Below are 25,157 nucleotides of genomic sequence, written 5' to 3'. Positions count from 1 at the left end.
AGACAGAAACACTAAGTGAATGAAGGACACCTAGGGGATGGAGAAAACACACACATGCAGACAAGACACAATCCAACTTTCAATATGTTGTAACGACAGACTTTTTCACTACAAAAAGGAACAAAATGGTGGCATGGGAAGCTGGTTGCTATATTTCTAGAGGTTATAACAACAGTTTTCAGAGGCCATTTAGAGGACAAGGAACATTTCTGATGGTAGAGGTAGGACCAAAGAAACCCACACTTGAAAGTCAGTAATTGTTTAAGCAAGGTGTCATGGTCAAAGTGAATTCCTATTTGAATCAAGTCAGAACAACCCCAAAATGCCAACATGACATTCTTAAATAAATAAGGCCCTCTATTTTAGTCATACTCTTTTGTTTAGTATGGAGAAAGAAAACAGCAGTTTTATAATTTAATCAGAAAAAGTTATATAAGATATATGCTTCATTTCCATGGATTTCGGAAATCATTTGCTTTTTAAAAATCTTTACCTTAATTAAATTTACCCCCTTTATAATATTTCCTGTTAAACCAACTAACCTAATACAGTAATTGCTCTTGAAAGATAACAACAGATTAACATCTAATAGATTTTAAAATATAATAGATTACAGCCAATTCATTAACAAAAAAAAGAAAAATTAACTAAAGAGCTTAAACCTTTGTAACAATTTACAGAATTCTTTAACTTAATAAGTGAGAAAAATCTGCTTTGGATAAGGCATTGTTTCATCATTTCTCAGAGAATAAGGCACACAATCACTAGCATTACAGATCACAAACACGTAAGAAAATCTGAAGACAGCAAATGGTAGGTATGTTATACAAAAATGCAGGTGCCTTTGGGACACTGATGTTTATATCAATGTAACAATAAATTATGCAAATGTAAAATTTACTGCAACTAAATTTTCCTTTGCTAATAAAGGTTAATAATTTTTAACCTTTAAACCTAAAGGAACAAAGGAAAAAGCAAATTTCCTAAAACTTCATTTTGAAAAAATATGTTTTGTTTCTTAACATCAGGCAGATGTTAAGAAACAGTGACCTAGATCTAATGTTCATTATCATCTTTTAAAAATATTTCAATGGCCTCTCACATGGCACTGGGCAGGATTTGCCAGTATTCACAACTCACTAAACACTTGGCAAATTAAACTTCAGTCAAGATCAACATTTACAAACAAAGAAATGTTAGTGTTCACTACACATCTTATTCATGATCTCATTTATTTTGGCGGTTTCACTGTTTCCATATCTCAGAAAAATGTGGATCCAAATAGAATGCTAACTTACTATAAATTAGTCACCCAAAAATTTGAACTGTTTTTCATCAGGAAATGAACTAAGTTAATGGTATAGTACCAGAAAACTTAACTGGGTATTAATCTAATAAAGCTATTAGTAAAGTCAGATAAACAAATATTTCATGAAATAAACAGAACTATAATATTGTACTTCAAGTGCTATAGAAAAGTAGAATTACAACAAATAGTTTTTATTAACTTGTACATGCTTCCTGAGCAAGAGGATTCAGAATTATAATTAGTGTACATACCTAATTAATACATTTTTAAAAATTCACTTTAATGTTGGATACTTAATTGTCTGAAGCATTTGCTTCTTTATGATTGTCATATGGCTACCTCAGACATCAATACGAATTCCATGTTTTGAAGACATCATTTGTCTGGTCCCTGTTAAATACATAATGAATGAACAGATGTGAGGTAAAGATGATGTGATTATTACATAAAGCCAGAATGGCAAAGGAGAAGTTTTTCCAAATGGGCATATCCACAAACCGTGACGAATTCCATCTCGGATATGGTGTGAGCTCCAGGATATAAATAACATCCAGGGAAGAAAGCACCAGGAATCTTTGAGCTTGAAGAGATGCATAGTAAACCTCACGGTCAGAACCACAACAGGTATCACAGTAGAACAGTGAAGGAAAGGTCTTCGAGGAAGAGTCAAAGCGGACTGTGGGGGAAAGCAATAGCTAGTATTGTTCCTTTCCTGGAAAACAAAATTCTATAGATGCTTCTTAGTATTCTACAGTATTTTCCAGGAGTCTGCTAGAAACCCATCTCTGAATGCATGTATTAAATCTATTATGTATAAGACGAAGAAGATAAAAGTGTGACCAGGATATTCTTTGCATTAAAAATGAAATCAATATATCCAGAACATGGTGATTGCATTTTTTAAAGTTTCTTATTATCTGCTTACAAAAGTCACAATACAAATGTAATTTATATCCTAAATGTATGGTTTGTGTAAATTTGGAGTTTTAAAGAACTGGCTGGGGCCTCTAAGAGTGCTGAAAAAATCTCACAACTGAATAAAATCAATAAAGGCACAAAAGGTGAATATTTTTATTGTAAACATTTTATAGGACACTTGAGTACTTTCAGAATTTATTAACATTTATAAAAATTATCTTATTTTAAATAAGTATTCTAAAGTTGGGTTAAATAAGCTTCAGTAAAATTTCTAAACCATTGCAAAATATGTAACCAACATCTAAACAAATGAAAATTTCAGGCTTAATCCCTGCTTGATCCATGAATAAGGTTTTGCTCTCACTGTAAAGACTAATTTGCAACAAGATAATTTCTAATAAAAAGAAAGCTGAGGATAGAGTGAAGATTGCCTAAAGCCAACTCTCTCCACAAATCCTCAAAAACATTACAGAGCAAGGAAAATAAAACTATACCAAACCCCACTTTGCATAGATAAAAGTCAGAATGCCCAACTTCCTAAGTATTAAAATAAACGTCAAATCAGTGAGCCTTAGCTCATACTCCCATCCAAAGCCAGGAAAAATTAAGGGAAATCTAAGATTGATCTAAAATTACCTCTAGAAAGAGAAAGTTTAACCAAGTGTGAAATGCTGAAAAGGGTCCTGGTCCATCAAAGCAATGACCAAAGAGAAAGGAATTAGTGTGCATGTCTCAAGGCTGTGAAAGGCATTGTTTCTGGGGAAGAAGATGGTAAAAAGGAAGGGAGAAAGGTACCTTTTGGAGACTAGACAGTACAGGGCAAAAGACGTAGGAAAGAAAAAAATTTAGTTATCTATAGTAAAGAATAAATTAAGGATACAACCTTCCCACCACAAAAAAAAAGGCATCCATTAAAGAGACTCTACCTTGCCACACTGTCAAGTCACATCACCCTTACATGGGGAATCTTATAAACCTATTCCTTAAATCTATGTTCTTTAACTCCCCTATTGACTGAACACCAAAGAGTTTTTCTACATTTCTCTTCCCTCTCCCTTCTCCACCACATTTTAGCTGTTTTATTTCTACTCTGTCAGAACACAAAACATTTCTGTATTACTATTCCACTTGTTTCTACCTTTGCTTTTAAGTTCTATACCCACAATAATCCATGCTCTCAATATCAGAGTGGAATCAGGGAGTCTACGGGAATCATTACTTGAAAGAAAGCAATAGCCTGAAGTTGAGAGATGATTAGCAGTTTTGTGCTGGATATCTTTGCAGGGATATTTAACTCTTCACATTTTTATTTGTGAAGTTTGTTTACATTAATAGAGCTAAAGAAGAAATAAGGAATTTCTGTTGGTTGGCTGATTCCTAAATCATCAATGCATTATTTTTCATTCACAGAAAAATAGTGAATAATGAAGGAGAAAAGGGCATTATAAAATTACAGAATTGCTTAAAAGTAGAAGTACTTGAAAATAACTATCACAAATACTCAATTTTGACATTTATTACTGATGATCACATAGAATCTTATGGTGAATGTGAACAAATGTTAATACTTCATTCAAAAAAGAAGAATCAATACCAACACTATGGTATACTTTACGTGCACTATCTCATTAGCTCCCTATAACAATCCTGAGTTAGGGATTATTTTACTGAGGAGTAAACTCAGACTTAGGGATGCTAAGTAGCTCCCCATGTTGTGCGGTTACTAAGTGGCAGAGCTGAGATTTGATACTGGGTCTGTCTGACTCTGTGGCCCATATTCTTAACACTACTGTTTCTAAATGAATCAAATAATATAGTATAGAGCCTAAATGTTTTAAAAAATTACAACAGGAGAGTTAAGTTCTAGGTGAATGCATTCATGACCCACACTTTTTATGTTTCAGAGCTTATCCCAGTCTCTACTAACATTTATTATTAACTATTTGCCAGGGTATGCCACTTAACATGCTCATTTAGTCCTCACAAGAACCTTATGGGGTATCGTTAAGAGTCCACATTTTACAGAAATTAAGCCTTAAAAAAGTTTAAAAGTGCTTTGCTAACACCACATACTAGGGTTCAAACCCAGGTCTTCTGATTTCAATTAATATCAATGTTATGCTGCTTCCACTTACAGCAAAAAAGTTAAAATTTGTCTTTAGTCAGGAACTACTGATTCCTTACTGATTAAGTTTCTAAATAAGTGAAACAACCTCTGAAAAATACTTGGTACAGTCCTTGACACATAATTGGAAAAAGAAGTGATCATTTCTCCTTTCAACAAATACTACTGAACACACTACTATGTGAGCCAGGCAGTGTTCTAGGCCAGTGGTGATGCTAAGGCCTTGCTCTATGAGTTTGTATTACTTTCCTGAAATGTTTCAGACCAGAAACATGTAAAAAGTAGGCAAACCTTCTGACCCTTAGAAAATATTAACTGAATTGCCATTTTAGGATCAGCTCATTTGATAGGTAGCTGTATAGCTAAATCCCTAAAGCCTCAATGAAATTCCTCCCTTTCTCCACCAGGGACTATGTCCTAATCAGCCCATTGCAATGCATACTTTTGGCCTCAAGAGGGTCTCAGGGATGAGGCCCATTAAGGACATTCCCCAGGACTGGGAATCACCTTAAAGCTATTCAACTGTTACGGAGCACTTAGGAGCTACATATTAAAAGATAAAACGTTAAGAATGAGGGGGCAAATTTAAGTGTGGTCCTGAGGAAAGAACACTGATACAAAAAGAACTAGGAAAGCCCAAGAATGACCCCCTGTTGCTTTAAACCAGTTGTCTACCCTTTCCTTTAAGACTTGGCTAAATACATCCTCAGTAAAACCAATACAGAACTTCACAGGTACAATTAGTGAGACCTTGGCACTCTGTGATGCCAAATAACTTGATTAGCAACATGTCTGTGTGTACATTCAAGGAAGTACTCAATGCTCAAAAAAGTGGGATGAATGGGCTTTCTTATTTTAAAATAAGGCTAATCTTCTCAAACTAAAAGGATGCTGTGAAGATCAATATAACGGTGCTGAAGAAATTAAAGACCAGCAAAATTAAACATACATGCTTCTTACCTTTAAAGACAGGGATCCAGCTAGAAAAAAGTGGTCTACATCAATAACAGAGGCTAAAAATCCAGCTAAGACGATTTCTCCAAAGTCAGTCTTCTTTTTGATTCCAATGACTATTGCCCATGACCACATGCCGATTGCGCAATGTACAGCATTATCTGAGAGGGCTCGAAGCCAGTCGTTTTGCTGAATTATGGAAAACTGAAGAATTCTGTCAGCTACTAGGGCAAATAGCCCCAGACCAAGGCTGGCAATAAGAGAGTCAGTGCTACAAGACTGGAGTAGAGCATGGGTCTTCTCAGTCTCGGATGCCATCACAGGCCATATGTCAGTGTATACTAAAAGCCATCAGAAAACAAACAGCTTATTCTTGTTTATATTCCCAGTTACTCTAAAATAGAAAGCAGAGGAAAATATTAATGGAGATTATAAGCTGCCATATAATATTTAAACAAGACAATATCAGCAATAATTTCACAAATATAAAACAATTGTGAAAACTGGTATTTATTTTTAAGCTGTTGTCAATAATTTCATCTTATTTTTATTATTCCTGGCTATACTGATATAACTGATATATAACACTGTGTAAATTTACAGTGTATAATGTGATGACTTGGCATACATATATATTATGAAATTATTACTGCAATAAGGTTAGTTAAAACATCCATCACTTCACACAGTTACCTTTTTGTGTGTGTGGTAAGAACATTTAAGATCTTAGCAACTTTCAAGTATTAAAAATGGTGTATCTTACATGTTATATATAACATGCTATGTGGCCCAAAGAGAATAGATTAGCTTTGTAGGAATAACAGTTTAGATGGTAGTATATAGCAAGGGAAAGCCAAATATATATAATATATATATATATATATAATATTATACAATTGCAGATATTAAATATTATATTTTGTAATATAAACATTAAGAAAGTCCACTGACTGTAATATATTACTTTGAGGTTATCAAATAGTTTAGTGGGCATCCATTGTGTCTGTATACCCAGCAACTACTTTCTATACTTCTTTAACATCCTTTGGGAAAACTGCTCATCACAATACCCAAACTTTGGAGCTAACCAATTAGAATTCTCTATATCCCTTACTAGTAGTTATTAGTAATTACTAGTTAGTAATCATTTTCCAGTAGTGATTAGATTAGCAGTGATTAATCTAATGATGGTGACCTGGGCTTTAGCAATCAGACTCCTATCTAGAATTTTCCTAAGTGGAGCTGGTGGAGAAAGTTCCTTTTCTTCTTGCATACTAGAGGCTCCACTACATGGAACAGTTTATGAGAAAGAATCATAAGGACATCAAGTCCTCTGATCCAATCTCTAATATTCTCAGGGCTGTGCTCGTTTCTCCAGCTCACCCTTGTTCTATGAGCTACCCAGCATTTTTCTAATAAATCCTTTTTTGCTTTCTCTTGTCTCCACCCAAAGAGCTTTCAGTGATATAAAAAGGCAATCATAATTCTCTGTTGAGCACTTACCTGGCATAGAATATTAAATTCATTTACCCAACTAAAGGTATCAATATTGTGTGATACCTAAAGTTTTTGTTTTGTGTTATTTTAACTTTGAGGCTAAAGAATAACTAAATGATTTATTGAAAATGACTCAACTTCCATTCTGTAATAAAAACAATACATGGCTCATTATGTATATTCTAAAATTAACAGGGAAATGCAAGAGACCTAGAACACACCTAGAAAAGTACTTTGAAAAAGAGGAAGTAAATTGAAGGACTTAAAGCATCTGATTTCAAGTCTTATTACAAAGCTACAGTAATCAAGACAGTGTGGTATCAGTACAAAGAAAGACAAAGAGCTCAATGGAACAAAATACAGTGGGTTCAGAAATAGATCCACACACACAGTCAGATGATTTTTGACAATCATGCAAAAGCAAGTCAATAGAGAAAAGATATTCTTTTCAACAAATCATGCTGAACAACTGGACATCCATGTGCAAAAATAATGAACATTAACCCACACCTTACTCCATACATAAAAACTCAAAATGGATGACAGACCTAAAAGTAAAACATAAAACTAAAATTTCTGGAGGAGAACATTTCGGTATCCTTGGATTATGCAAAAAGTTCTTACATGCAACATCAAAAGCTGTTTTAGTAATCAATAAACTGAACTTCATCAAAATTAAGAACTCCTGCTTTTTGAAAGACAATGTTAAGAGAATGAAGACAAGCCACAGACTAGCAGAAAATGCTTGTACATGTCATATTTGATAAAGGATGTATCCAGAATAAAGAATTCGCAAAACAGAATTAACAGAAAAACAATAAAGCAATATAAAAATGGGCACAAGACTTGAAAAAGAACTTTACAAAGATGATATGCAGATGGTCAATTACCACATGAAATTACCCAACATTATTATTAGGGAATGCAAATTAAAACCACAATGAGATACCAAACATATCTATTAGAATGATTAAAATTAAAGACTAACCATCCCAAGTGTTGACAAGATGTGGATCAACCAGAATGTTATATGTTGCTGGTGGGAATGTAAAACTGTATACTCACTTTAGTTTCTCAAAGTCAAACATATTCCTACCATATGTCTTGGTCACTACATTATTCCACTCCTAGGTATTTACCCAAGAGAAATTAGAGCATACATCTGCACAATGATTTGTACATGAATATAACAGCAGCTTTATCTACATTTGCTCTAAACAGACAACCCAACTGGATAAACAAAATGTGGAATAAACAAACGAAAAAGCGATACATACAAAAACATGGGTGAACCTCAAAATAATACTAGGAAGTCAAACCATAAAAAAAGGTACAGTCAAAACCCACAGAACTGTACAAATGTAAACTATAGACTTCAGTTAATAATAATGTATTAATATTGGTTCATTAATTGTAATAAATGTAGCACACTAATGTAAAATATTAGTAATAGGAAGAAATGTGTGCAGGAGAGGGAAATATGGGAATACCATACTATCTGCCAATTTTTCTGTAAACCCAGAGTGGCTATTAAAAAAGTCTATTGACTCAGAAAAAGTAAATAAATGAAGCAATTACAGGAAACTGTTACAACTGTTAAATTTATGTAATGACTATACAATCTTGAAATTTCCAATATATTTGAAATTTTCACTTAGAAGTATGTTTTCAAAAAGAGTACACAGTATGATTCCCTATATGTAAAATTCCAGGAAATGCAAAGACAGTGATGGAAGCAGATACGGTTGCCTGGGGGCAGGAGGGACAGGAAGAATTAAAAAGGAATGTAAGGAAATGTTGAGGGGACAGATATATTCATTATCTTGATGATGGTAATAGTTTCATGGTTCATAATTTCATACATACATCAAAATATATCAAATTGTACATTTTAAATATGTACAGTTTATTATATGTCAATTATACTCCAACAAAGATTTTAAAAAGCTAGCAAATACATTTTATTGTCAATAACAACAGCAGGCTTCCATGTAAAAGGAGTGTCTGAAAAAGCCTAATTCCTAAATTAAAAAATCAACAGAAGAAATGCATAGTAAATGAGGCTTCAAAAAAACACAATTAGTGAATAAGAACACTTTCCAAGATTTTCTCAAAGCTTGGATGGAAAAAAAGAACAAAAAGTTGTGCATTGAAAGAAAAAAATAAATTCAAAATAATTTCCCAAGAATTTCCAAGTCAAAAAAGAAACGTTTTTTGCAAAAGAGAATGTGATTAAACCAACACTAAATGTCAAATATTGTGGGGCAACCTTTACAGAACTAAAGGATCATGATGGTAGGATTTGAAACATAACTAAATTATGGTACCTGTATGACAATCGTGCATTTTAAGAGTTGTGCCTTAGATATTATAATACCTAATTATGATTTCTGGGAAAAAAGAATTAAGGAGCAGAACTTATAAATCTTGAGGGGGAGGGGAGAGGAATAAAGAAAACTTAATCAACATAGCAAAACAGAAGAGGAAAAAAAGGGAAAGAAGAAAACTTCACCCTCACCTACCTCCAAAAAGCAACAGGGACCAAACATATAAAACATAAATACCACAATAAACATATATGTACTTCATTTCTCTGTAAAGAGATAGACTGGGGCAAAAGTACATATCCACCAAGTTACTGTTCATAAGAAAACATCTCAAAGGCTCAGCAATACAGAAATGAGAAGAGATGAGAAAACTTTATCTAGAAAATACAAACAAAATAAAGTACCAGGGGTATACTAACATCAAACAGAATTCACAGCAAAAGATTAGTGGGACCAAAAGGAGTAAAATATTCAAGTCACAGTAAAGTTATGTAAGAAGCTGCTGACACATCCAGCAGCAAAGCAGTAAAAGTTAAGTTAAATCCAGTAGCCAAAAAAGAAAAGTTACAGATAATCTGAATAATGTATTTATAAATTTGATTTCACATACAGTTCAAAAACTGTCTTATAACATATAATACACACTTTCCAAATGTGCATGGAACATCTGTAAAAGTTAACATTTACTTATCCACAAGAAAAACTTCAATACAATCTAAAAAGTAGAAATGTTCAGGCCAAAGGGGATTAAGGGGCATTATGGTTAGCGTACATAATACGGGTGGGGCACGGGGAAGGAAGTATAGCACAGAGAAGACAAGAAGTGACTCTATAGCATCTTACTACGCTGATGGACAGTGACTGTAATGGGGTATATGCTGGGGACTTGATAATAGTGGGGAATGTAGTAACGACAATGTTGCTCAGGTGAAACCTGAGCAGAAGATTGTGTATCAATGATACCTTAATAAAGAAAAAAAATGTTCAGGCCAAATTCTGACCAGAAGGCAGTATGATTCATAACTTGTACACCTGTTAAAAAAGAAAAATGTAGTGGCCTAACTAGCTTAAAGAAACTAAACTTAAATGGTGGTGCAAATAATACCTTTAGAGCCAAAAGACTTGCCTATCTTTCAAGTGTTTATGTTCTGTAAACATTCAGGAAAGAAAACAAAAGCTCAGAGAGCAAAGACTTTGTCTGCTTTGTTCACCACTGTACCTTTAGCACATGGTAGGGGCTCAGTAAGTATTTGTTGAATCAATTAATGCGTAGTCATCGTACACTGTATATGTTATCCACCAGGTACTATATATTAAATAAATAAAGATAAAATGTAACATCCATCCCTGGGAATCTGCATTTTTAGCAAGATTGACTACCAGGTAATTCTTAAGTTCACTAAACATTGACAAACATCAGTTTAACAGAAACCAAAGTGATGAAAACCAAGAAACATTACCTTAGAAGTCAGAAACAATATGGTTTTGTAATTCTGTTCTGGCAGTTTAGTCAATATAATGAGACAAGGAAGGTAAGGAGGGACAGAAAATGTATCATTACCTTAACCAGGAAGAAAAAGGTAATTATACTAGTTTGCAAGTGAAATAAGTGTGTATCAAGAGAGAGAGAATCAATTGAAAATATTTAGAATTTAAGTTGAAAAAGGTGGCTTCTTCAAGATAAACACTAATCTTTAATATATCAGCAATAATCATAAGAAAAAAGTTAGAGTATGATCATTCACAACAATAAAAATTCAACAGCAAGGAATAAACTAAATAGGAAATGTGTATGAAGAAGCTATAAAACTGTACTAAAACTGTGTTAAAGGATGCAAAAGACCAATCAGTTCTTTAGAGCTCTGGTGGCTTTGTACTATGTTAGCTGAGCTAAATCGGAAGTACCTTTTCCAGAACTCAATAGTTCTGGGTAGTGTTGGTTACAGGAGACATTGTACATGAGGCCTGGAAGGCAGACGTGGAGCAGCAGCTATTGTTTTTGCTCTCTGAAGGTCAGTGCCCGCAGAGCTCACCTGTGTTGCTGCTGTTAGCCCACTTTGCTGACATGGGGAAGCAGCTGGGCCTACAGCTCCTTCAGATCTTCCTGCAGCTTCTACAATTCCTGGATCTGAATGCGCAACCCCAAGGTCAAGTGCAAGCCTCTCCTGTAGGTCATCCACAGCATCAAAAGTGGAGTTGAGGCCAACTCAGGTTCCGTTCTGTCCTAGCTCTCTCTCATACACATCCAGCTTCCCTGCCTAACTGTCAAGCCGATTCGCAGCAGCTGAAGGTTCAACAAGCTTCAGAGGCAGCAGCCTGCCCAGCCTGCTCTCCCAACCTCACAATTTTAATCCCTGTAATAAACGTCTTATTCTTTAGCATGCAAAGTAGTTTGGCTTCTTTGATGGGACTGGTACAAAGTCAGACCATTTTGAGTAAGAAAAAATTGATGGTGTTATTTTCCTTAATCTATTAATTTAATGTAATTCTAATCAAAATCATAAAGGTATTTTTTTTAGGAACTTTATAAAATGTTTCTAAATTTCATTTGAAAGAGTAGATGCCACGGGGGGGGGGGGGCGGAAGATGGCGGCGTGAGTAGAGCAGCGGAAATCTCCCAAAACAACATATATCTATGAAAATATAACAAAGACAACCTTTCCTAGAATAAAGACCAGAGGACACAGGACAATATCCAGACCACATCCGCACCTGAGAGAACCCAGCGCATCGCGAAGGGGGTAAGATAGAAGCCCCGGCCGGGCGGCAGCCGAGCGCCCCTCCCCCCAGCTCCCGGCGGGAGAAGAATAGGCAGAGCGGGAGGGAGACGGAGCCCAGGGCTGCCGAACACCCAGCCCCAGCCATCCGGGCCAGAGTGCAGGGCCCTCGATACTGGGAAAACAGGGCAGCAAGAACAGTGAGCAGGCACTGGAGGCTGGGCGCCAGAGGACAGAAGAAAAGCGCGCGACCATTTTTTTTTTTTTTGCTTTTTTGCTGTTTTGTTTTAGCGAGTGCTTTTTGGAAGTCTTAAAGGGATAGGAACCCCAATACTAGGGAAACAGGGCAGAAAGACCGGTGAGCAGAGGCCTGAGGCTGGCACTGGAGAATAAAGAAAAACGAACGACCACCTTTCTTTTCTTTTTATTTAAAAATTTTTTCTTTTTTTTTTTTTTTTGGTGCTCGTTGTTTTGTTTTGTTTTGGCGGGTGCTTTTTGGAAGTCTTAAAGGGGCAGGGCAGGTCACTTAATCCAGAGGAAGGGAATCCGGGGATCTCTGGGCACCCTAACCCATGGGCTGCAGGGAGCAGGGAGGCCCCTTACGGAGATAAATAGCCTCCCAGCAGCTCCTGCTCCAACACGACTCCACCATTTTGGAGTAGCTGCCGGAGCCAGGCCACGCCCACAGCAACAGCGGAGATTAACTCCATAGCAACCAGGCAGGAAGCAGAAACCCTGCACGCAGCTGCGCAGCACAAGCCACTAGAGGTCGCTGTTCTCCCAGGAGAGGAGGGCCACAAACCAACAAGAAAGGAAGTCCTTCCAGCCGTCACTCGTCCCAGTTCTGCAGACTATTCCTATCACCATGAAAAGGCAAAGCTACAGGCAGACAAAGATCACAGAGACAACACCAGAGAAGGAGACAGACCTAACCAGTCTTCCTGAAAAAGAATTCAAAATAAGAATCATAAACATGCAGACAGAGATGCAGAGAAATATGCAAGAGAAATGGGATGAAGTCCGGAAGGAGATCACAGATGCCAGAAAGGAGATCGCAGAAATGAAACAAACTCTGGAAGGGTTTATAAGCAGAATGGATAGAATGCAAGAGGCCATTGATGGAATTGAAATCAGAGAACAGGAACGCATAGAAGCTGACATACAGAGAGACAAAAGGATCTCCAGGAATGAAACAATATTAAGAGAACTGTGTGACCAATCCAAAAGGAACAATATCCGTATTATAGGGGTCCCAGAAGAAGAAGAGAGAGGAAAAGAGATGGAAAGTATCTTAGAAGAAATAATTGCTGAAAACTTCCCCACACTGGGGGAGGAAGTAATCGAACAGACCACGGAAATACACAGAACCCCCAACAGAAAGGATCCAAGAAGGGCAACACCAAGACACATAATAATTAAAATGGCAAAGATCAAGGACAAGGAAAGAGTGTTAAAGGCAGCTAGAGAGAAAAAGGTCACCTATAAAGGGAAACCCATCAGGCTCACGTCAGATTTCTCAACAGAAACCCTACAGGCCAGAAGAGAATGGCATGATATATTTAATACAATGAAACAGAAGGGCCTTGAACCAAGGATACTGTATCCAGCACGACTATCATTCAAATATGATGGTGGGATTAAACAATTCCCAGACAAACAAAAGCTGAGGGAATTTGCTTTCCACAAACCACCTCTACAGAACATCTTACAGGGACTGCTCTAGATGGGAGCACTCCTAGAAAGAGCACAGCACAAAACACCCAACATATGAAGAATCGAGGAGGAGGAACAAGAAGGGAGAGAAGAAAAGAATCTCCAGACAGTGTATATAACAGCTCAATAAGTGAGCTAAATTAGGCAGTAAGATACTAAAGAGGCTAACCTTGAACCTTTGGTAACCACGAATTTAAAGCTTGCAATGGCAATAAGTACATATCTTTCAATAGTCACCCTAAATGTTAATGGGTTGAATGCACCAATCAAAAGACACAGAGTAACAGAATGGATAAAAAAGCAAGACCCATCTATATGCTGCTTACAAGAAACTCACCTCAAACCCAAAGACATGTACAGACTAAAAGTCAAGGGATGGAAAAACATATTTCAAGCAAACAACAGTGAGAAGAAAGCAGGGGTTGCAGTACTAATATCAGACAAAATAGACTTCAAAACAAAGAAAGTAACAAGAGATAAAGAAGGACACTACATAATGATAAAGGGCTCAGTCAAACAAGAGGATATAACCATTCTAAATATATATGCACCCAACACAGGAGCACCAGCATATGTGAAACAAATACTAACAGAACTAAAGGGGGATATAGACCGCAATGCATTCATTCTAGGAGACTTCAACACACCACTCACCCCAAAGGATAGATCCACTGGGCAGAAAATAAGTAAGGACACGGAAGCACTGAACAACACAGTAGAGCAGATGGACCTAATAGACATCTATAGAACTCTACATCCAAAAGCAGCAGGATATACATTCTTCTCAAGTGCACATGGAACATTCTCCAGAATAGACCACATACTAGGCCACAAAAAGAGCCTCAGAAAATTCCAAAAGATTGAAATCCTACCAACCAACTTCTCAGACCACAAAGGCATAAAACTAGAAATAAACTGTACAAAGAAAGCAAAGAGGCTCACAAACACATGGAGGCTTAACAACACGCTCCTATATAATCAATGGACCAATGACCAAATCAAAATGGAGATCCAGCAATATATGGAAACAAACGACAACAACAACACAAAGCCCCAACTACTATGGGACACAGCAAAAGCAGTCTTAAGAGGAAAGTATATAGCAATCCAGGCATATTTTAAAAAGGAAGAACAATCCCAAATGAATGGTCTAATGTCACAGTTATCGAAATTGGAAAAAGAAGAACAGATGAGGCCTAAGGTCAGCAGAAGGAGGGACATAATAAAGATCAGAGAAGAAATAAATAAAATTGAGAAGAATAAAACAATAGCAAAAATCAATGAAACCAAGAGCTGGTTCTTCGAGAAAATAAACAAAACAGATAAGCCTCTAGTCAGACTTATTAAGAAGAAAAGACAGTCAACAAAAATCAACAGTAACAGAAACGAGAAAGGAAAAATCACGACGGACCCCACGGAAATGCAAAGAATTATTGGAGACTACTATGAAAACCTATATGCTAACAAGCTGGGAAACCTAGGAGAAATGGACAACTTCCTAGAAAAATACAACCTTCCAAGATTGACCCAGGAAGAAATAGAAAATCTAAACAGACCAATTACCAGCAACGAAATTGAAGCGGTAATCAAAAAACTACCAAAGAACAAAACCCCCGGGCCAGATGGATTTACCTCGGAATTTTATCAGACATACAGGGAAGACATAATACCCATTCTCTTTAAAGTTTTCCAAAAAATAGAGGAGGAGGGGATACTCCCAAACTCATTCTATGAAGCTAACATCACCCTAATACCAAAACCAGGCAAAGACCCCACCAAAAAAGAAAACTACAGACCAATATCCCTGATGAACGTAGATGCAAAAATACTCAACAAAATATTAGCAAACCGAATTCAAAAATACATCAAAAGGATCATACACCATGACCAAGTGAGATTCATCCCAGGGATGCAAGGATGGTACAACATTCGAAAGTCCATCAACATCATCCACCACATCAACAAAAAGAAAGACAAAAACCACATGATCATCTCCATAGATGCTGAAAAAGCATTTGACAAAGTTCAACATCCATTCATGTTAAAAACTCTCAGCAAAATGGGAATAGAGGGCAAGTACCTCAACATAATAAAGGCCATCTATGATAAACCCACAGCCAACATTATATTGAACAGCGAGAAGCTGAAAGCATTTCCTCTGAGATCGGGAACTAGACAGGGATGCCCACTCTCTCCACTGTTATTTAACATAGTACTGGAGGTCCTAGCCACGGCAATCAGACAAAATAAAGAAATACAAGGAATCCAGATTGGTAAAGAAGAAGTTAAACTGTCACTATTTGCAGATGACATGATACTGTACATAAAAAACCCTAAAGACTCCACCCCAAAACTACTAGAACTGATATCGGAATACAGCAAAGTTGCAGGATACAAAATCAACACACAGAAATCTGTGGCTTTCCTATATACTAACAATGAACCAACAGAAAGAGAAATCAGGAAAACAACTCCATTCACAATTGCATCAAAAAAAATAAAATACCTAGGAATAAACCTAACCAAAGAAGTGAAAGACTTATACTCTGAAAACTACAAGTCACTCTTAAAAGAAATTAAAGGGGACACCAACAAATGGAAACTCATCCCATGCTCGTGGCTAGGAAGAATTAATATCGTCAAAATGGCCATCCTGCCCAAAGCAATATACAGATTTGATGCAATCCCTATGAAACTACCAGCAACATTCTTCAATGAACTGGAACAAATAATTCAAAAATTCATATGGAAACACCAAAGACCCTGAATAGCCAAAGCAATCCTGAGAAAGAAGAATAAAGTAGGGGGGATCTCACTCCCCAACTTCAAGCTCTACTATAAAGCCATAGTAATCAAGACAATTTGGTACTGGCACAAGAGCAGAGCCACAGACCAATGGAACAGACTAGAGAATCCAGACATTAACCCAGACATATATGGTCAATTAATATTTGATAAAGGAGCCATGGACATACAATGGCAAAATGACAGTCTCTTCAACAGGTGGTGCTGGCAAAACTGGACAGCTACATGTAGGAGAATGAAACTGGACCATTGTCTAACCCCATATACAAAAGTAAACTCAAAATGGATCAAAGACCTGAATGTAAGCCACGAAACCATTAAACTCTTGGAAGAAAACATAGGCGAAAACCTCTTAGACATAAACATGAGTGACCTCTTCTTGAACATATCTCCCGGGCAAGGAAAACAACAGCAAAAATGAGTAAGTGGGACTCTATTAAGCTGAAAAGCTTCTGTACAGCAAAAGACACCATCAATAGAACAAGAAGGATCCCTACAGTATGGGAGAATATATTTGAAAATGACACATCCGATAAAGGCTTGACGTCCAGAATATATAAAGAGCTCACACGCCTCAACAAACAAAAAACAAATAACCCAATTAAAAAATGGGCAGAGGAACTGAACAGACAGTTCTCCAAAAAAGAAATACAGATGGCCAGCAGACACATGAAAAGATGCTCCACATCGCTAATTATCAGAGAAATGCAAATTAAAACTACAATGAGGTATCACCTCACACCAGTAAGGATGGCTGCCATCCAAAAGACAAACAACAACAAATGTTGGCGAGGCTGTGGAGAAAGGGGAACCCTCCTACACTGCTGGTGGGAATGTAAGTTAGTTCAACCATTGTGGAAAGCAGTATGGAGGTACATCAAAATGCTCAAAACAGACTTACCATTTGACCCAGGAATTCCACTCCTAGGAATTTACCCTAAAAACACAGCAATCAAGTTTGAGAAAGACAGATGCACCCCTATGTTTATCGCAGCACTATTTACAATAGCCAAGAATTGGAAGCAACCTAAATGTCCATCGATAGATGAATGGATAAAGAAGACGTGGTACATATACACAATGGAATACTACTCAGCCATAAGAAAAGGGCAAATCCAATCATTTGCAGCAACATGGATGGAGCTGGAGGGTATTATGCTCAGTGAAACAAGCCAAGCGGAGAAAGAGAAATACCAAATGATTTCACTTATCTGTGGAATATAAGAACAAAGGAAAAACTGAAGGAACAAAACAGCACCAGAATCACAGAACTCAAGAATGGACTAACAGGTACCAAAGGGAAAGGGACTGGGGAGGATGGGTGGGTAGGGAGGGATAAGGGGGGGGAGAAGTGGGGGGTATTAAGATTAACATGCATGGGGGGGTAGGAGAAAAGGGAGGGCTGTACAACACAGAGAAGGCAAGTAGTGATTCTACATTTTGCTATGCTGATGGACAGTGACTGTAAAGGGGTTTACAGGGGAGACCTGGTATAGGGGAGAGCCTAGTAAACATAATATTCGTCATGTAAGTGTAGATTAGTGATACCAAAAAAAAAAAAAAAAAAAAGGGCAATTCCTGTGTGGTAACCTCCAGTGAGTTCTACACAAGGGTATAAAGGGCATATAAAAGTGTAGGCAAAGGGTCTGTTTGCGTCTATACAGAAGATCAAAGCTTAATTGGGCTACCCCGAAAATGAACTAAGATACGATATGAAAGAGAACTTCCAACATCAGCACTCTCTGGAACAAGACTCATGCCAGAAGATGATCATCAAAAAACCCCAACAAAGATCCACGCACTGCTACAGCTGTAGATGCACTCATCCCACCAGCTCCTGGACTTGCCATGGGAATGAGGAAGGAGATATCTAAGCTGGCCTGTGCATACAGTAAAACAACAAATTTGACTGGATCTATACTGTTGGAACTCAACCAAGAATTAGGAGAAGTGCAAATTGTAGCGCTCCAAAATCTTACAACTACAGACTATTTACTGTTAAAAGAACATAAGGGATGTGAACATTCCCCAGGAATGGGTTGTTTTGTCTGATTTCTCTCAGACTGTTCAAGTTCAGTTGGACAATATCCACCATATCATAGATAAGTTTTCACAAATGCCTAAGGTGCCTAACTGGTTTTCTTGGTTTCACTGGAGATGGCTGGTTATTACAGGTATGCTTTGGTTATGTAACTATACTCCTATTATGTTAATGTGTGTGTGCAATTTAATTAGTAGTTTAAAACCTATACATGCTGAAGTTACTCTACAAGAAGATATGTCAAAGAAATAATCAATCTTCCCATGTTTTCTTCCGCCTGCTACTTCTATAGCTTTTCTTCTTCCTTCCTAATTACAACCCTTAAATAGAATTCGTGCCTCATATCAAATTTACCGAGTATCATAATTCTTCCAAGTGGTAAAGATACCTCAAGACAAATGCTGGGCATAGAAGCCACAGGGCATAAATATGCAAAGAAGTAAAAAGCTAACCTTTTCAAACAGTAAGGCTTCTCTCTCACTTACCAACTTCACATTTCCCTGTATGGCCCCAGAAGATGACTGGTTAGCCAGAGACGGGTAAGATTCCTCAAGTGATCAACCTAAGACAGGCACAGTCGCAGGGGGGCCATCAGGTGAGAAATTGGGGATCAACAGAGGTGAGGCTTAGAACCTCACCCCCCCTGTTCTGAGAGAAATCTTCTGCATACGTGGATGTTTTATTGCCCTTGTCTAGCTTGGATTAACACATAGTCTACAGGCACACACCTGATCATCTACATTTGCTCTCTTACAACACTAAACTATGTTTTCTACCTTTATCTTGTATCTACCTACCACTTCAGCATTTTATTAAAAATAATAATAATAAAGAGAGAAATGTGGTATCCACATATAAATCAAGTATAAAAACCAAATGAGTATTCATATTTGAACTGTTTATAGTTCATAATGCATGAGCAAAACCGAAAGTTTCTGTGATGACTGCCCTTGTACTGTTCACTATGTAACTTATTCATTATGTAAGAATTTGTTCTACATGTAAGAACTTGTTTGTTATGCCTCAGAAGATTGGAGACTGATGAAAATTAGGCTTGGGGTGTATTAATGATTGTGCATTGAGCATTGACTCCCCTATACAGAATTTTATTGTCGTTAACAACCATTTGATCAATAAATATGAGAGATGCCCTCACAAAAAAAAATAAATTAATTAATTTAAAAAAAAAAGTTCATGTACATGAAAAAAAAAAAAAAAGAGTAGATGCCAGTAGGTTCCATTCTGTCCTATATTAACTCAATTATTAACTCAAAATAAAAGCCAAACAAATTTATTGAAAAGATACTGGGAAACCAGACTTGCCAGGTTTCAAGAACCAGGCTTCAAAACTATGCTTCAAGCACCCAGTGAAAATGATCCTGGACAACTGGTCTGAAGACCTTCCTGCCACTAAGCCCAGTTTATAGTGCCCAGTCCATCACCAGGTATCACCACTGGCAGTGCAGCCAGTGCTGCTGTCTCTGCTATCATACAAGATTCTTGGCAGTATTTCTTTGTGCTCAATACAAAATTTGGAGTGCGAAGGGTAAGTGTCTGATGGGCTGGGCCTAGATCGCACTCCCACACTGTAACTGCAAGGGAAAAGATAGTATTTGGCCTTTTCAGCATATAATGTAGCAGGTGGGCTTTTTCATCCTCCCAGATGCAATAGAAGAGAAACCTCCCAAATATATACTATACTGAACAGGAAATGACCAGAACAAGAAATGATTGGTAATCAGTCTGGTGGAAAAGGCATTAATTGCTAGGTACTACTGCAGAGTCAATCATCAGATAAAACCTGAGATGGAAATCATCTGCTTTCTGTCTGTGCAACGCAGTTTTATACAGTTAACCAGTTAACTTGTTAAAAAAAACTTTAGATTTTAAATCGTCACATAGACTAGGGTTTTGCAATATATAGAAAACATTTCTCTGGTTAAATTAAGAAACGGTATCAGTTTTATTGACTAGCTGCCTGGAAAACTTCCATGGTTAGATAGCTTTTGTAATTAGTTTGGTGATCAAATTTGGGTTGTTTAAATGAATTTATAAACAGACTTCTTCATAATCCAGCTAGCTAGACTTTTATAGAAGAGCTCAAAATTATTTTTTAAACATTGGTAGGCATGACTACATAAAAATGTAAAACTTTGGCATGATAGACATAAAGACAAATGGTAGAAATTTAGAACATTTATGGTGGAGAAAGATGAGAAGCCTTACTTTATTAAGGGCTCTTAAAATTAGTAAGAAGAAATAAGTATCCCAATAATAAAGCAGGCAATGTCTATGAAAAGGCATTTTGGAAAAGGAAGAAATGCAAATGGTCAAAAAATTATTAAAAGATTTCAACTTTATTAGTAATCAATTGAATTTAAATTAAAACAATGAGACTTCAATGGAAGATTGACAAAAGATTGCTAAAGCTTTCTGTTAGTAGTGGTGGGGAAATGATAACTCTTATGGTATATTAGAAGTATAAATTGGTCTAATTTTTCTAGTGGACAGTTTGACAATATGTACAAAATCATTTAAAAAAATGAGCAAACTTTTGACTTGGCATTTCCAATTCTAGGTATTTATCCTAATAAAGTAGTTAGAAAAATACGAAGAGTTACACATGGATGTGCAGTATGGCATTCTTCATAATAAGGAACAATTAGAAACTACATGTCCAAAATATGGGACTAGTGAATTAAATTCCACACAATTATGCGGCCATTAAAGAAATACTTATTCCCATATTTATTGACATGGAAAGATGCCCAATAGATATTAAACTTTTAAAAGCAGCTTGTAAAATATGTGAAATATTACATTTTTGTTAAAAATATGTACATACACATTAAAAAATCTGGACAGCTGTTCATTTGGCTTGTCTCTCACTGGAGGACTTACATGTGATCGTTACTTTTTTTTCCTTTCTTTGATTTCATAAAAATTTTCAGTGTCTTACTGTTATGCCCACAAAACCAAAGAAGCTATTTTCAAAGTTAAAGTCCGAAGTAATTAAACAACTCAGACTGTGATGCTAGCTTTTTAAAAGTGTAATTTTAAAAAAGTAGAAATATTTGACATTATAAATATGTATTAATAAAAGTACTAGCATAAAATACACAATAAAATTTTATACAATTCTCATAAGTCACATTTATAGCACAATATAAAATAATCTGTTCATATGTATATACTACTGGACCCATGAAAAGTCTGTACAGAAGATTTCTGTATCTCCACATGAAATAACATATATAGTTTTCTTTAACTCATTCACACTAATGTGAAGAATACTTGCCTGCAGAGAACTACTTTGTTAAAGCTAATGTAGTCTATAACAATCCTGCCAATCTTGGTCATTTGCAATAATGAAACTTGTTCTCTAAAGCACTAAGATTGGGTCATAGTCTACAAATTCTTCCAGGATGAGGAAACAATGATTTCAAGGTACTTTCAAGCAAGAGACAAAAAATGTAGTATATGTAAAAAGACCTCCAAGGTCATGAGTCCTTGCTGTAAACCTCAGGATTTATACTTCACAAATTAAGTATCATTTATCTCTACTTTAAAAAATAAACATTTGACACTTGAATGGAAAAGGAAGTCAAGTTTTTAAAGGTTCAAGGCATATCATTTTAAAGTTCATAACATCTCTTTGAGCCAAAGATAAATGCCAGTATCCACTAGGCTGGACGGGAAGTGGGACCCAGAAAGCTTGAATTAATAACCAAGCCAGAGAGATGTGGCCGCAGCAGAAACCGTGCCCTGCTTTGTTAAGCTGTGGCTGTATGTTAGCCTAACGGGAAAGAAGACCAGTCGGGTGGATGAGTGTGAGGAAAATGCAGGCTGGGCACACACTACACAGAAGCCTGACAAAAAAGCTCTGTTGCCACTGAGACTATGCTTATGTATGCAGTTAATTACAAATTTACTTTCAAATCTTATCTGAGAAAGCAAAAATAAAAGATCATCATCCACTTAATTGCAAATTGCATGTTGTCTCTTTAAAGCCACAGCATTGCATACATCTTCTTTTACTCATGAAATTAATTTTTATCATCAAAAAGGATATCTAAATGTTACTAACCTTATGTTTTACCTAAGTTCCGATTCTAAAAGGACTGGGTAGCTAATGAAGAGTCATGAGCAAAATGAAACATCAAAAGATCACTTCAAGCATTTAAATGACCATCCAATTTTACAGTGACCTGAAAAAGAAAATCTACTGTTTACAAAATAACTGTATTGTTGTTTATGAATAGGAACACAACCACATAAGGGGGCAGCACAATGCATTTTATGAATGGAAAGTATAAAATAGCTTGCTTAATTAGACGGGAGCAAAAAGCTCATGTGAATGAACTTGCAAGCAGATCCCTTAGCCCCAACAAGCCTTCAGATGCCTGCAGCCCTGCCAACAATAGGACTGCAACTTCATGACACCCTGGGTCAGAATCACCCAGCTAACCCTCTTCTAAATACCAGCTCGCAGACACAATGAGATAATAATTGTTCAGTTTTAAGCCTATAAATTCTGGGGTAGTATGTTATGCAGTAGTGGATAAAACAGTATGAAGACAGTACTGGTTCTATTTTTAAGAAAGGTAAAATTACGGTCCTTGAAACCCAGAATTCTGACATTTAATATACTCTGTTGGTGCAGATATTTAACATCGCTGGCTTAGATTCAGAGTATGAGGAAGAGAGGCTTGGTAAGTGTACTTCCTCTCATTTATTGTCTCTGACTAGGACATCCAAGTGTACCCATTTTTCTTACCTTTTTCCACTTCCTGGCTCCTCCCCCAACAAACATAATGGCCTCTGGAACTCCCTAACCTGTAAATTACCTTTATTTTACATACTCATTTTTGTGGGGCAGACTCCTTAAGAGTAGAAATTACACTTTTTTTAAACCTGTCTTGCATAAAATCTCAACTGCTCATGATGCCTAATATTTCATTATACTAATGCATGGGGTAAACAGGTAAGCAATCTTCAGCCTATGAACTAAAGATATCACTTAGGATGAGTTCTCTGCCACAACAGCCAGTTACCCAGGTCATATAGTTCTCTTATCTTTAAGGAGCCACTTTCTACAATGGCCAAGCTCTGCGGCACCCCATCCCTATTACTGTACAACACCTTCAACTATGGAGTCTTCCAAGCACGCATTTAAGTAGTCTTTTCCTTAACTCGACAAACACATAATTAGCCAGTTACTTTATTTATATATTAATGCGCATTATTAGTAATCTTTTAGACATTTCTGCCAAAACAAGAGCTAACAAATTCCCAATGCAAATATCTTCTGCTTCACCCCACTTTCCACTTCTCACAAATATTTACCAAATCCAGTTAACTGCCTTTAATATACTTTACAAATTTTCTTCACCGTAGTTGCTGCCAAAGTTAATACATTTAATTTTTTAACGCTACAATACTTAAAGCAGGTGCCAAATCAAATGCAGCTAATTTCAAAGGAAACACAAATTCTGTTCACTTGCATGTTAACTTTCTACAGCCTCGTATGAAATGTTTAGTTCCTACGACCACTGCAAATAAAACATACAAATCAGAATTCCACCTGTTTCAACTTTTAGCAAAATCCCAAAGTCATTCTTTCCTAAGGCTGGTATGATAAATAATTTTTAATATAGATTAAGAAAATAAAGAAGGAAGATTTGGATTGACAGGAACTAAACATTTTATATGCAGGGAAAGGATCATGGCCCACTTACAGCATTCACACCAACAGGGAGGCGGGGCGGGTAAAAGCTCTCAGCCCGAAAGGAGGGCAATGGGCAACTCCAGCAAGACCCCAGGCAGCCGGGCCAGGGAAACGCCGATGACGCAGAGCCTAGGCGAGGGCTGGGTGCCTACGGGATCTAGAAAGCGCGACGAAGGCTGAGGAAGGCGCCGGGGCTTCGCGCTTATCTCCGGACCGCCCCACAGCGCCGGCCCGAGGGTCAAGCACACCCGCCTTGCTCTTAGGTCCCACGCGTCTGCCGCCCATGCACGCCCTCCCCATCTTGAACCTGGAACTTCCAGATTTCGGACACTGGCGGACCCTGCCTCCTGCCCCCCACCTCAGGACGCAGTTTCGCGGAGTCCATTCTGTCCCCCTCCCGCCCGGTTCATTGCAGCAGCTCCGCAGAAACAACGACCAACTATCAAGGCCGGGAGCCGCAGTGCGAATGGCGGACCCGCCCCCACTCCTTCCGCCCAACGGCCGGCACCACAGAGAGGCCAGACGCTGGCCAGAGCGGCTCCAGCCCGCAAGGCCGGCCGAGAGGACGCCGGGATACTGGATACTGGCCCAGCTCTGAGCCGACCGGAAGCGGCGGTTGAGTGCTCTTCGTTGGAGCGGGTGGGTACGGAGAGTTCTCTACACTGCCCCCAAAAAAGGCCTTTGAGATGACTTCGCTAGTTTCTGTCATACCTTAGGATTCGTTCTCGACGTAGCCGGTGCCGTGCCGTGGCTGTAACCACGGAAATACCCAGAACGCATCCAAGCTGCCGCCCGGAAGCTGGGGACGTGAAAGCGGCCACGGAATATCCGACCCACAGACGTCAGGGCTGGGAGCCACGGGCTGGCGTGGTTCCCGAGGTGTGGAGATAGTTCAGACTTTTACTGGATCCCTCAGGGTGGGCGTCAGTTTTTCTGCGATCTTTTAGACCCAAGATCTCCAAAGCGCTTCACCGCCCTTGGGGATTTCTTCATAAATTATTTTTGCCACCATGCGGGCAGACG

The 25,157-nt window shown here is 37.5% G+C and overlaps 1 protein-coding gene across 7 annotated transcripts; it reads right to left on the bottom strand.

Moving 5' to 3' along the window:
- Window positions 1-630: 630 nt before the first annotated feature.
- On the bottom strand, window positions 631-25,157 carry TMEM267 (transmembrane protein 267). Of its 7 annotated transcripts, none has more exons than XM_036910914.2 (4): window positions 24,493-24,633; window positions 24,145-24,291; window positions 5,313-5,700; window positions 631-1,985 (listed from the first exon to the last, which is right to left on the bottom strand). In XM_036910914.2, the coding sequence occupies exons 3-4, from the start codon at window positions 5,622-5,624 to the stop codon at window positions 1,650-1,652; spliced, it is 648 nt and encodes a 215-aa protein (XP_036766809.1). In that variant the 5' UTR covers window positions 5,625-5,700; window positions 24,145-24,291; window positions 24,493-24,633; the 3' UTR covers window positions 631-1,649. The 7 variants fall into 7 exon arrangements, with proteins under 7 accessions (XP_036766809.1, XP_036766811.1, XP_057351380.1 ...); XM_036910916.2 differs by lacking the exon at window positions 24,145-24,291 and adding an exon at window positions 22,494-22,614 and having other exon boundaries at window positions 24,493-24,602; XM_057495397.1 differs by lacking the exon at window positions 24,493-24,633 and adding an exon at window positions 22,494-22,614 and having other exon boundaries at window positions 24,145-24,486.

Source organism: Manis pentadactyla, chromosome 2 (assembly GCF_030020395.1).
Source record: "Manis pentadactyla isolate mManPen7 chromosome 2, mManPen7.hap1, whole genome shotgun sequence".
Classification (NCBI taxonomy): domain Eukaryota; kingdom Metazoa; phylum Chordata; class Mammalia; order Pholidota; family Manidae; genus Manis; species Manis pentadactyla.
Note: the sequence above shows the minus strand (reverse complement) of the source record. Positions and strands in the feature narration are given on the sequence as shown.

Coding starts and splice junctions, on each gene's coding strand:
- TMEM267 (XM_057495409.1), bottom strand. CDS start 5,624: ATGGCATCCGAGACTGAGAAGACCCATGCTCTACTCCAGTCTTGTAGC. Junction 1,986..5,312: donor CTGGATCCCTGTCTTTAAAG/GTAAGAAGCATG, acceptor TTTCCCCCACAG/TCCGCTTTGACTCTTCCTCG.